We start from the raw sequence: 11,123 nt of genomic DNA on the forward strand, positions 1-11,123 counted from the left end.
CACAAAAACACTCTTTACCAAACTTTACCAAACTTAATCATTTTCACAAACATCCCAAAGTAAATCACTTCATGGAACAGTTGTGTTACAATGTAAGAAACCATGTGACGTGCGAGTTTTTCTCACTATGTGTTGAAGAGTTTAAGTGAACAACATAATGAAACAAGTGTTTTCCTTTAAAATGCAGACAAGCTGAAGCTTCACCAACGTCTTTCCTAAGCGGAACCGCTTAGACTGAGCAGCAGCAGGTTGTGCGCAAACAGCCATATCAGAAACACATGTAAGTTAATTTCCTGCACTCAATCAGAAATAGACACTATTCCAAAGGCAAATCGTAACGTCGCGTCTATTTGCTCAAATACTGCAGGACTTTATTGTTTACCCCTGCTGACAAGCATATAGTAATCTGAGTACACTGCAGTTTTTGTACACACGCGCACAGTACTACAGTAGTACTCCGACTCCATGGCGATAAACGCATTGATTAGTTTTTCCTTCCAACTGAAATTTTAGCTGGGATTAATGGGTAATATGAATCCCTTTAGGAATAATTCAGTGATTTCTCCTTGGGGAGTATTAGCAACACCGCCCCTCCCTCTCTCCTCTCTCTCGATTGGCTGCGTCCGCCCACCCCCCTGTATATAAAAAGTTTTCGGTGTGTGGCGGCCCCCGAGTCCCAGACGCCAGAATGGAAACGCTCCTCGGTGCGCTCTCTGGCAAACCTCCCTCTCCTCCTCCTCCTCATCTTCTTGCTCTCCGGCAACACCGCACAGGGAGTCACGACCAGCAGCGCCTGAAACACATCTAGTGAGCGAAAAACAAAGTGAGGATGAGGATGATGATGATGAGCAACCAAATGATGGACTGAATGCTTGTGGAATATGTTGATGGGAGATGCCGATTGATGAAACCATGACACATCTTCTGCTGAAGCTTTTCGAGTAAATTCACCGCCGAACAGACTTTGAAACCCGGGTTAAAGAGGACTTGGCTTCTCGTGTTTGACAGGCTACTGAGCATGACCGAAGACACCCGTGTAACGATGTAAGGACAAGATTTTCCGCACACGCATCCTCCAGTGAATGGACACAAAGTACACAGACCGGTATCCAAGTGCGTCAGACCTGAGCGGGGCGCCGTTACGCGCGGAGACAGCTCGGGTCTGAGGAGGATTCACCCGTTAATAACTCTTTGCGTGATTTGAACTCTGTCAGAAGAGGGAAAAAAGTTCTTCTCCCCCTCCTCCTCAAACAGAAAATGAATAGCTGTCTTTTCCGACTGGCACTCTTCGTGGCTTGCGTCCTCTCCATCCGCTGCACCGCTGCACCCGGGACCGAGGAGGAGGCGCACACGGCGTCCCGGGATACCTGCGCGTCCTGTGGCCTCGCCCGGCCCGAGGACCCCGAGTCGGGCCAGCTGAACGTGGACTTCCTAGAGGCGGTGAAGAGACACATCCTGAGCAGGCTGCAGATGCGGGAGAGGCCCAACATCACGCACCCGCTGCCGAAAGCGGCCATGGTGACGGCGCTGCGGAAGCTCCACGCTGGGAAGCTGCGAGAGGACGGGAGGGTGGAGATCCCCAACCTCGACGGACACCCGATGAGCAACGAGGTGCTGGAGGAGAGCTCGGAGATCATCAGCTTTGCGGAGAAAGGTGCGTGATGGAGACAAGCTGCAGAAACATTCCTCTTAGTTCTTCTGTAGGATTAAGTTCCACCCGATTTCTATGAAATTGTTCATTTATCCCTAATTGTAACCAAAGTTCCATAAGAACATTTTTAATGAAATGTGAAATGTTCACAGAAGTCATCGAGTTGATGTTTTACAGTTCAAAGTGAAATTCTTTGGGTCTTCAATGAGCCAAAGCATCCTGCAGGTAGAGAGGAGCCTAAACTGAGGCAGAGAAGATCACAACACCAACTCTTGGGCACAACAGAAACACTTTATTCTTAACTTAAAACACCCAAAATGTGAAATGGTTTTGGTTTGACTGTACTGAGCCTGCCACACGCAGCTGAAGGTTCACCAGAGTCTGGGGGTTTCTAGAAAGGAGCAGGATGTCCTCAAATTCAATATGTGAAGAGATGTTTGATGCGTGCAGCCGATGAATCTGGTGCTACAGTGAACACCGGCCAACTCTGCTGCTCTGCATGTGTGTGTTGACCAGATGTCAATGCACAGCCACAAAACCCATGACAATGCAGTGTAGCAGCTACCGGCATCCTTATTGTTTTGCTGGTAGCAGTTTCTGCTCCGTCTTCAGCTCCTACATTTGGACTTTGCCCTTCCCTGCATGGTGTCTGTTAACTGTAAGGTAGATGTTCTCAGGGTAAATGCCCCTGTCGGTCCCCTAAGCTCAGGCATATTCCTCCAGTAGGAAGGAATATCTACTGGCTCGTGTTCTGAGGTCGACGTTTCCAGTGTTGGAGCAGTTTATTTTCACAGTAGTGAGATGCATCAAAACTTTGGGAACCAAAATGAAAAGGAGACGGTAACGTTTAGAAAGGTGGAGCCAAAAAGGCAACGTTTTGAGTGTAGTTTGGTGGATGGAGAGCGGATGCATGACCTGTTGAGATTTTGCGGTGCCCTCCTTTATGCCTCAGCTGCGTTGCTGCATTCACGTGCTCGAGGGAAAGTTGGACATCTGGGACTTCTGGCTTCTGCTCCAGTGTTGTGTTCACTTAGCTTCACACAAAGCTAAAGTCGGGCAGCTTCTCTCGGAGCCGGCGGAGGTTTGCTCCCCGCCGAGGGCCTTTTAGTTTGAGATGTTTCTCTCTGTGGCCGCTGTGTTGCAGACCTTCCACCTCTGCGCCGTCCGCTTGCCAGTTGGCTGCACTGCTGGCGGCGGAGCGGCTGCCAGCGGGGACATGGCACGGCGACAAGGCTCAGAGGAACAATTTACTCAGGGGCAGCTGAAAGGAGCAGGGCTGAAAATGATCAACACCACCACCTGCTTTGCCCACGTGTGCACGTCGCCTCCGAAAACGATGCTGATCCTTTGAAACATCTGCTTTGCACATCAAGACATCGCTGCTTTGTGCCTGTGCTCTCAACTGTTCCTGCTACTCTGAAACGCCGTGTGTGTTCATTATGCCATGGTGTCATTTATCCCTGCTTGTGTTATAGTATTTGAGCTTTTGTGATTCTGTCAAGCTTTCATGTGCATCTCTGTGCGCGTTGTTGATGGGGTTTTTAAAGCGTGTCTGCGTTGGCGTCTACACGCATCTCCACATAGGATTTTTAGTGTTTGTGTGTGTGTGTGTGACACGGCAGGGCTGCGTTGAATCAGCCTCCTCAGTATAAGGTCAGAGCTTTTGTATCGGCCGTCGTGAAGCCTGAATGCAGATTGATGGGCTGAACCCTGCGGCCTGGCTCCCCATTAGAATTCAGTGTGTGTTAATGTGTGTGTGTTTGTGTGGCGTTAGATTTGACTACGGGCCCTGATAGTGTGTCCGACATTTACTGCATCATGGGGACAAGCGCTTCTTGTGTCGCCGTCCGACTTTTCGGCTGGCTTTTTCGTGAATTCCGTGCAACTTTTGGGAAATGCATGTGTGTTTGTGAGCTGCTTCAGGCAGAGAACTGATCCTCTGCTCAAAGTCAATGCAGTATCTTACTTCAAGTTCAGTTTAATACTTTATGATCTCATCACATGACCTTCGTCCTCTGCAAGAGTTACCTTCCATTCACTGAGGAACTTCATGCTATATGATCAGAAGCTCTACAGCAGATACTAGATCATGAAGATTGTTTTGTTGGCTGAAGCGAAAGAAGTGAAGAAGTGAAGTGTGTATCTAGTTTAAAAAGTTTATCTTACATATGACAAGACATTATTTCAAGTTTCAAGTTCAAGTGGAGGAGCAGTGGATCACGGGATAATCATAAACTAGGTTTAAAGGATAACTTGGGTCATTTTTCAAATATAAATAATCCTATTGTCCTCAGTGTCCATAGAGACACTAAAACCAACAATGAATCTCCTTTACTTACTCTGCAAGCTGGATTGGCTTCTTGGACTCACCTGTTTCTTCACTCCAAATTAACGTTTAAGCTTTTAGTTCGTGAGCAGGGCCGTAACCAGAAGTTTGAAGTAGCGAGGTCGTGAGTCAGAGTCCCCCTCACACACCCCACGTCAAACACTAAAACAAAAGTCCAGTTATTTGGATTCGTTTCTGTTTTACTGGTGGCCATTTTAGAGACAACCCACATGTAACAAACTGCATGACAGATACTGGACCGAGGTGATTTACTGAGCTGCTCGAAAGCCAAATTTTACACATGTCAAGTCATAAAAACTCAAACTACCAGCATGTGTAGCGTTAGAGTACGTGAACTTTTATATTCTTGGCAAGCATAAATCATTCACAGTGTTTCGAAAAAAGGAAGTGGAGCTAATACAAAACCACTTTGATGTCAATAATACCATGTTCTCAACTTCCCCCAACAGCATTTTGGCCTAAAAACTGGAAGGGAGTCATCACTTTAAAGCCGCAGATTTCCAGTGAAGACAACCAACTTGGTTTGGTCTGTGACGACAGTCAAACACTGAAGTTTTAAGAACTCATGTGGCCAAAATGTGTCGGGGTTTTTTTGAGCTTTTGAGAAGCTGTGGTGGAAGTAATGTCACTGCTGCAACGCTGCGGTTTGCTCGGCACTTTGTAATTCCTCCCTAAACAACTGAGGCCTTCACCATGGAGAAATCAGAGCTAAATATTTGCCTAATGCAACAGCTGCTCTGTTGTCTCCTCTAAGTGGATGATTATTATTTTAATAAAAAATACAGCCTTCCAAAATCAGACAATGCAGCTGTGATGTCTGTGATAAAAGAATTTCCCCCACAAACTGACAATTACCTCCTTGAACTCGGTGTAAAGCAGCCACTTCTCAGCCACCACCAACTCAATGTAGCTGTCGCTAAAATGAGGACGTTTAACCTATTTGACAGAAGCCCTGGTGAAAAGTGAACACGTAGCACCTGTGAAATCGCTGTCAGGACCTAATCAGTAGTGATTTTTATGCTGCCCGGATGACAGCATCGCTCTAATCTGCAAGACCCCCGTCAGGATTTTGCCAAGCTGCTGAGTAATGACTTAGAGAATGTCTGTCCTCATGACGGGTATGTGGACAGCTAAAACGTGCCCTGCTTCTCCTGAAAACGTTTGAATCCGACATTTTCGTGCATATCTGTTTTGGATGCAACCAGTTCATCAAAGATTGAACAGTCTGGTCGGTCTTTTGGCCTTCAACTGTTCAACCATGAAACACCGAGTACAGCTACTGGACTTCACTGTGTCCTCTTCATTTCCCACAAACTGTTAATCTCAGTTTCTCCATCCTTCACATGACAGCTGTGGTTTGCTTCTGCTGCCGCCTGTGGCACTGGTGCTTCAACGGTTTTTGAATGAAGCAACCAATGAAAAGCTGAAAGTGAGGGTGGAGCTACAGGTTTTCCTTTCGAGCAATTCGACCGCAGGTAAAACTCCGGAAGAATCGTAAGACAAAGTGCCCAAAATGTAAAATACATCAGTACTGAACGGAGACCTTTGCTTCTGGCCCCAAGTGTGCCGAGTCCTGTTTCATCACATCATCATCAATTACCCACGAGCACTCGAGATATTTACATGTCTTCACTCGAGATCAAAACTTTATCCTTCCTTAATGGGAACACTGCCCTGCACTCAATGACACCCAGAAGAGCAATAGGGAAAGGAAGAAATTGCAAATACATATGGAGCAGCCCAGATAAAAACAGTTCCAGTATTCATTAGTTGTGGGAAAGCTGCACAGGAAACAGGAGGGGAGCATCTGTATAAACTTCTATGACTTTACTATACAGACTTTGACAGATGCTGAATGAATTTCCAAACGTATACAGTAATGAATGAACGATTTTTGTTCCTAAGGGGGTTAAACCCCTCGGTTAACCTGCTTCAAAACGTTAAAGGATCAGGACTCTGACATAAAAGCCGTTGACCATTTGCAATCTGCTGCAGAATCAGCAGCGGCTCCTGAGAAACAGCTAATGTCATGTAAATGTTACTTCTTGCATCTTCGTTCTTCCAGTTTGTTGCTGCATGTCCTGTGCTGCCCGTTCCTGCGATGTGCTCTCAGGCTTCATTGTGAGGACAGTTAGGCTCCATGAGATCTCATTTTCAGGCCACATTCATCACAAAGCCTTTGAACCTTTGTGCCGGGCTCTCCTAAGCCCCCACCCCCACCTTCTCATATCTGAGCTGACTCGGAGGCCAAGTGGCCCTGAGCCCAACGCCTTCCTGTCACAGTCCGCAGGATCTGTGCCACCCCGAATGAAGGGGAGGCCGGGCCCGTTGTCTCACTTTAAGCTGTTCACCTACCTCCCTCCACTGCTCAGGCCCCTTCGTGGCCGTCTGCTCTTCAAAGTCTTTATTTCATTCTCTGGGGGTTGTTACACTCTTCCAAATTGAAATGTTCTATTAACGTAGTGTACACCCACGTTGTTTCACATGCTTTTCTAGTGTTACAGTACTTCATTGTTGATCAGTTTGTTGTGTTTGTTTGTTTCTCAGATGACATTGTGACATCCAAGTCCAGCCTGTTCTTCCTGATCTCCAGTGAGGGGAACCAGAATCTGCTTGTGACGCAGGCCACCCTCTGGCTCTACTTCAAGCTGCTGCCATCTCCTCTGGAGATGCGTCAGAGGCGAAAGGTGACGGTAAAGGTGTACTACCAGGAGCCTGGCTTTGGAAGCAAGTGGAACCTGGTGGAGAAACGGGTGGAGCTGAAGCGCAGTGGCTGGCACACCTTCATGCTGACTGACGCCGTCCGGTTGGTGTTTGAAAAGGGCGACCGGCGGCAGAACCTGGACGTGCGCTGCGAAGGTTGCGAGGCCAACGGCGTCATGCCTGTGCTGCTCAACCACAATGACGAGTCCCACCGACCCTTCCTGGTGGTGCAGGCGCGGCAGGCGGACAACAAACATCGAATCCGTAAGAGAGGGCTGGAGTGCGACGGCAGCAGCAACCTGTGCTGCCGGCAGCAGTTCTACATAGACTTTCGGCTCATTGGCTGGAACGACTGGATCATCGCGCCGTCAGGCTACTTTGGGAACTACTGTGAGGGGAACTGTCCGGCCTACATGGCGGGCATCCCCAGTTCAGCCTCATCTTTCCACACAGCGGTGGTAAACCAGTACCGCATGCGGGGAATGAGCCCGGGCTCCATGAACTCCTGCTGCATTCCCACCAAGCTTAGCACCATGTCCATGCTCTACTTCGACGACGAGTACAACATTGTCAAGCGGGACGTTCCCAACATGATTGTGGAGGAGTGTGGCTGTGCTTGAGTATGTTTCATTTGTTTATTTAAGGTTGAACCGAAGAACTTTACTGTTACCAGACTCGAAATATTACAAGAAAAATAAATATAAAGCGGAATATTTATGGACAGTGGAATAAAAACATGCACACACAATCTCATCAACAACACATATCTACACACCCTCATGTATGCCTGCACAAAAACCTGTATATATATTTATGGTTGTCAATATAATGTGTTAGATTCTCTGGTGCACGATTGTTCAAATCGACTCAGTCTTCTTCAGAAGGGACGTGAGTTCTGGTTTAGGAGACGTCTCTTCTAAATCTTTAAATATCCAATTTGAAAAACAATCGATATCTAAGGTTCCTTTAATATCTCTATGACAGTGATGTTCTGGTTTGCTCAAGTGTTCAACACTTACATAACCTACTAGCCTTTGCAAAGCAACATGATTGGACGTAGTCAGTCACGTTGTTAGAGTAGGTGCCGCATGTTTAGAGGTGGGTACTTGTTTTGGAAAGAAACTGTTCATGCGTAGAAAATAAACCCAACCTTGAACATGAAAATCTCCAAAGGAGGTGTAGGGAGCCTTACATGAGTCACAAAGAAGGTTGGGGTGATTCAACTATGCCTCTATCAAGAACAGTGTGTGCAAACACTTGGGACAAGCACTGAAACTGTCTTCACACCAGTCAAGCTTCACCAACACACAGCACTTCAGGCCATGAGTCACATTTACACTCAGTCTTAGAGAAACTTTGTTCCATGATAAAACCCACTGCAAGGAAATATGAACATTTGGACACACTCCCGAAGATGTAATCAGTGGAGCCTTCTCAACAAGGTTTGTGTGCACCAAGCCACGAAATAGTTTTCCAAACTGACAACTAGCTGTGTGGAAGTGGGGTGTTTCTGATTGCTGATGAGCATCACTGATTCTTTCAATCTATTATCTCGATCGTTGGAGAAACCACCTTTACCCAAACCCCTGGATTCTGATGAAATTTCTGTACGATGGATTATGTTGGGCAAAAACTCTTTTCTAATTTCAGAACCCTCAAATGACTTGATTCTTGTCCTTGAAACGAGGCCTCCAATCAAATTAGAAAATATATCTTCGGAAATGTCCATAAACATCAAGCTTTAAACCCTTTTGTTTCATTTGATGATGAACATTTAATTATTTAATCTTGGGCCGTGAGGGAGGAACACACTTCAGGTTTTCTTTAGCAAAATCAATCCCATCACATGATAGAAACGAGTGGCAAACTATCTACCAATCTACCCAGTCACCCATCTGTTGTACCATCCAAAAATCTGTGGTCTGTTTCATCGGTTTTGGTTTGGCGTTCAAACTTCTATCCGTTCACCTTGGTCTTTGTATCGTTAAAATTAAAACGAATCCCTCAGTTTCCCGCCAACAACGCCGCCATCTTCCTTCCTTAATGATATGGGTTGAACAAAAGGATTAAGTGTCAGGAACACTTATCAATACTTCCCTGTCAGGTTGTCAATATTTCAAAAGACAAAAGTAAGGTGTCTTTCATTTCAGTCAGTTACAGTGAAAAGTTGCCATATTGCTCCGTTTGGTGATCGTGCAGCTTCGCACTTCGCAACGCACACTTTGATAGCACTTGCAGATTGATATGCCTTTAATGAGCCCTGTCTGGTGCACCACTGCCCACCGTCCTTCTAAAAGAGATAAGTGCCGCATTAGCTATGCAATGTATAGGATTTACCCGTAAACCAGAATAGCCGAACTGAAGCTCTAGTGACAAAACGCCACCAATACTTGAAATGTAAGCGTGGCAAGCAGGGGTGCGTTAAGGCTTCTGCTGGGAGGTTTGGGGATGGAGATGCTAAAAAGGTGAAACGACAGAAGTGTCCGCACAGTGAATGATCGCAAATGTGTTTTTGTCGGCAAGTGGTGAAGGTTTGAAAGTTGAGTGTTTTTACTCCACGAGCGGATTCTTATTCATTTAGGTCTATTCGGATGTGTTGTGCTGTTGAGCTCGCGTCTTCAGAGCTTTAAGTGCATTAGCTACGCGACTGGTTGAAATCTACTTTATTTTGCGTGGGACAAATTCATTTTGTCGTACAGAGCTGTACAGAGTTTGACTTCTATTATATCATTAACTGAAATTGCAGTGGAAAAAGAGGCTAGCTGGGGCCAACGTTGACCCAAATGTGATGCATGAATAGTGATTTTGGAGTCTAAATGAATGTGTCCCGGTGGAGTTCCCATCATGGCCTGTTTGGCACCATAACACACTTTAAGACACAGTTTCGGGTCTCAGTCACTTTGACACTAGTTTGATTTTTTTTGGAGGTTAAACGTTTGAGCGACCTGTTATTTCACCAGTCTGTTACATACTCAAGCTTCACCACTTCCAAAGATACGTTTCAGTGACATACCGGAGGTTTTAAGTACTGCTCATTATCTCAGCTTTCCCGCCTCTTGTCTGAAGCTTGACCCTAACCTTTCCTGCCACTGTAATCTTTCGCTCATACTTCAAAGCGACTGGTTGTTAGATGATTTGCACTGAGGAGTTAGGTGACTAGTTAAAAAAGAAAATGAAATGAATAGTAACAGCCATTGAAAATAATAATACAAAAAAAAAAGAAGTTATTTTTATAGAAGCAAAACTGAGCTGTGTTCAAATGTATTATACCCAATCATGGAACCAAAGAGGCCGAGAGGTTTAGCTATTGAAAGATGGCAATGCCGTCATGTTTTTGTTGTTGGAAATGGGTTTGTGACAGTAAAAAGAGGCCTAAACACTGTATCAGGGTATAATATCAGTCCATAATCAGCTTAATCTCTTTTCTATTTTGTACCTAGACAAGGAATATTTCATATTTTTTCATCAGATTACTTAAATATTCCTAGTTTTTGTTCTTCTTTATGTTAGTTCTTGTTCCAGAATCATTTCGAGTCAAACACACTCCATCTGATCCCTGTACAGTCGATGTACATATGAATATGCCTTTGAAATATTTTGTTCTTTGTAACTGTGGAAAAATAAATTTCTTATTACCAACTGTATGGATCTGTTGTTGTGTCATGAAAATCAAACCGTGATGCCGTGAGTTTATTGCAGTACAGTGGTTCTGGTAACTAAATAATACCTTCCTACCGTTTTTTTTTTGTTTTGTTTTTGTTTTTACAGTAAAGAGTGAGAAATCAGGTTTTGTCCTTGGAACTGTGCATGAATTAAACTGAGCCGTAAGATTCTAGGTTCACGTTATCGACATCCACAAGTTCAACTAAGAAGCCACGTTCTCACACAGTACATTTTACAGCTGCACTTCATTCAGAATTTGAAGTAGTATTTTACTTCTGGGCAGGTACTTACACTTCTACTCGCGCATTCAATCAACATGATGTCTTGTAGCTACAACAAACCGTAGGCGTATGTTTTTGAGGAGATAACGTCAAAGATGGCGACCGTCGAGCCAGCAGTTGTTCTTCAGTTAAAGGGTTATCAGCCTTATCTTCCTAAAAACAACTCATAATTACCTCTCGTGTCAGGCACTGTTGGTTTTTCTGCCATGTTGGTCCCACATGTGTTGATGCATTGCTAAATATTATTACTAGTAGGATGTTTCGAGCACAAAAAAAAAAAAGAAAATCCATATTTGTTATTGTCAGAGAAGCTGATGAGCCATTACACAGGATCATTTTATTACGATAATAAACCCACACAAGCCAACTACAGTATGTTTAGACTTATGTAAAAAAAAACTAAGATTACTGGAAGGACACAAGCTGTCCGCCTTTGTGTGACGTTAAACTTAATCTCATCTGAAAACCACGCAAAACG

At 45.0% G+C, this 11,123-nt stretch overlaps 1 protein-coding gene across 1 annotated transcript; it reads left to right on the forward strand.

The window, feature by feature from the left end:
- The first annotated feature begins 648 nt into the window (after positions 1–648).
- Positions 649–10,345, forward strand: LOC137125030 (inhibin beta B chain-like). Its single transcript, XM_067499913.1, has 2 exons — positions 649–1,654; positions 6,546–10,345. The coding sequence occupies exons 1-2, from the start codon at positions 1,258–1,260 to the stop codon at positions 7,319–7,321; spliced, it is 1,173 nt and encodes a 390-aa protein (XP_067356014.1). The 5' UTR covers positions 649–1,257; the 3' UTR covers positions 7,322–10,345.
- Positions 10,346–11,123: the final 778 nt, after the last annotated feature.

This window comes from Channa argus, chromosome 4 (genome assembly GCF_033026475.1).
Source record: "Channa argus isolate prfri chromosome 4, Channa argus male v1.0, whole genome shotgun sequence".
NCBI lineage: Eukaryota > Metazoa > Chordata > Actinopteri > Anabantiformes > Channidae > Channa > Channa argus.

What these genes read in the sequence shown, in the direction of transcription:
- LOC137125030 (XM_067499913.1), top strand. Translation starts at nt 1,258, where the DNA reads ATGAATAGCTGTCTTTTCCGACTGGCACTCTTCGTGGCTTGCGTCCTC. An exon ending in CATCAGCTTTGCGGAGAAAG is followed by an intron (nt 1,655 to 6,545) that starts GTGCGTGATGGA and finishes TTTGTTTCTCAG; the next exon opens with ATGACATTGTGACATCCAAG.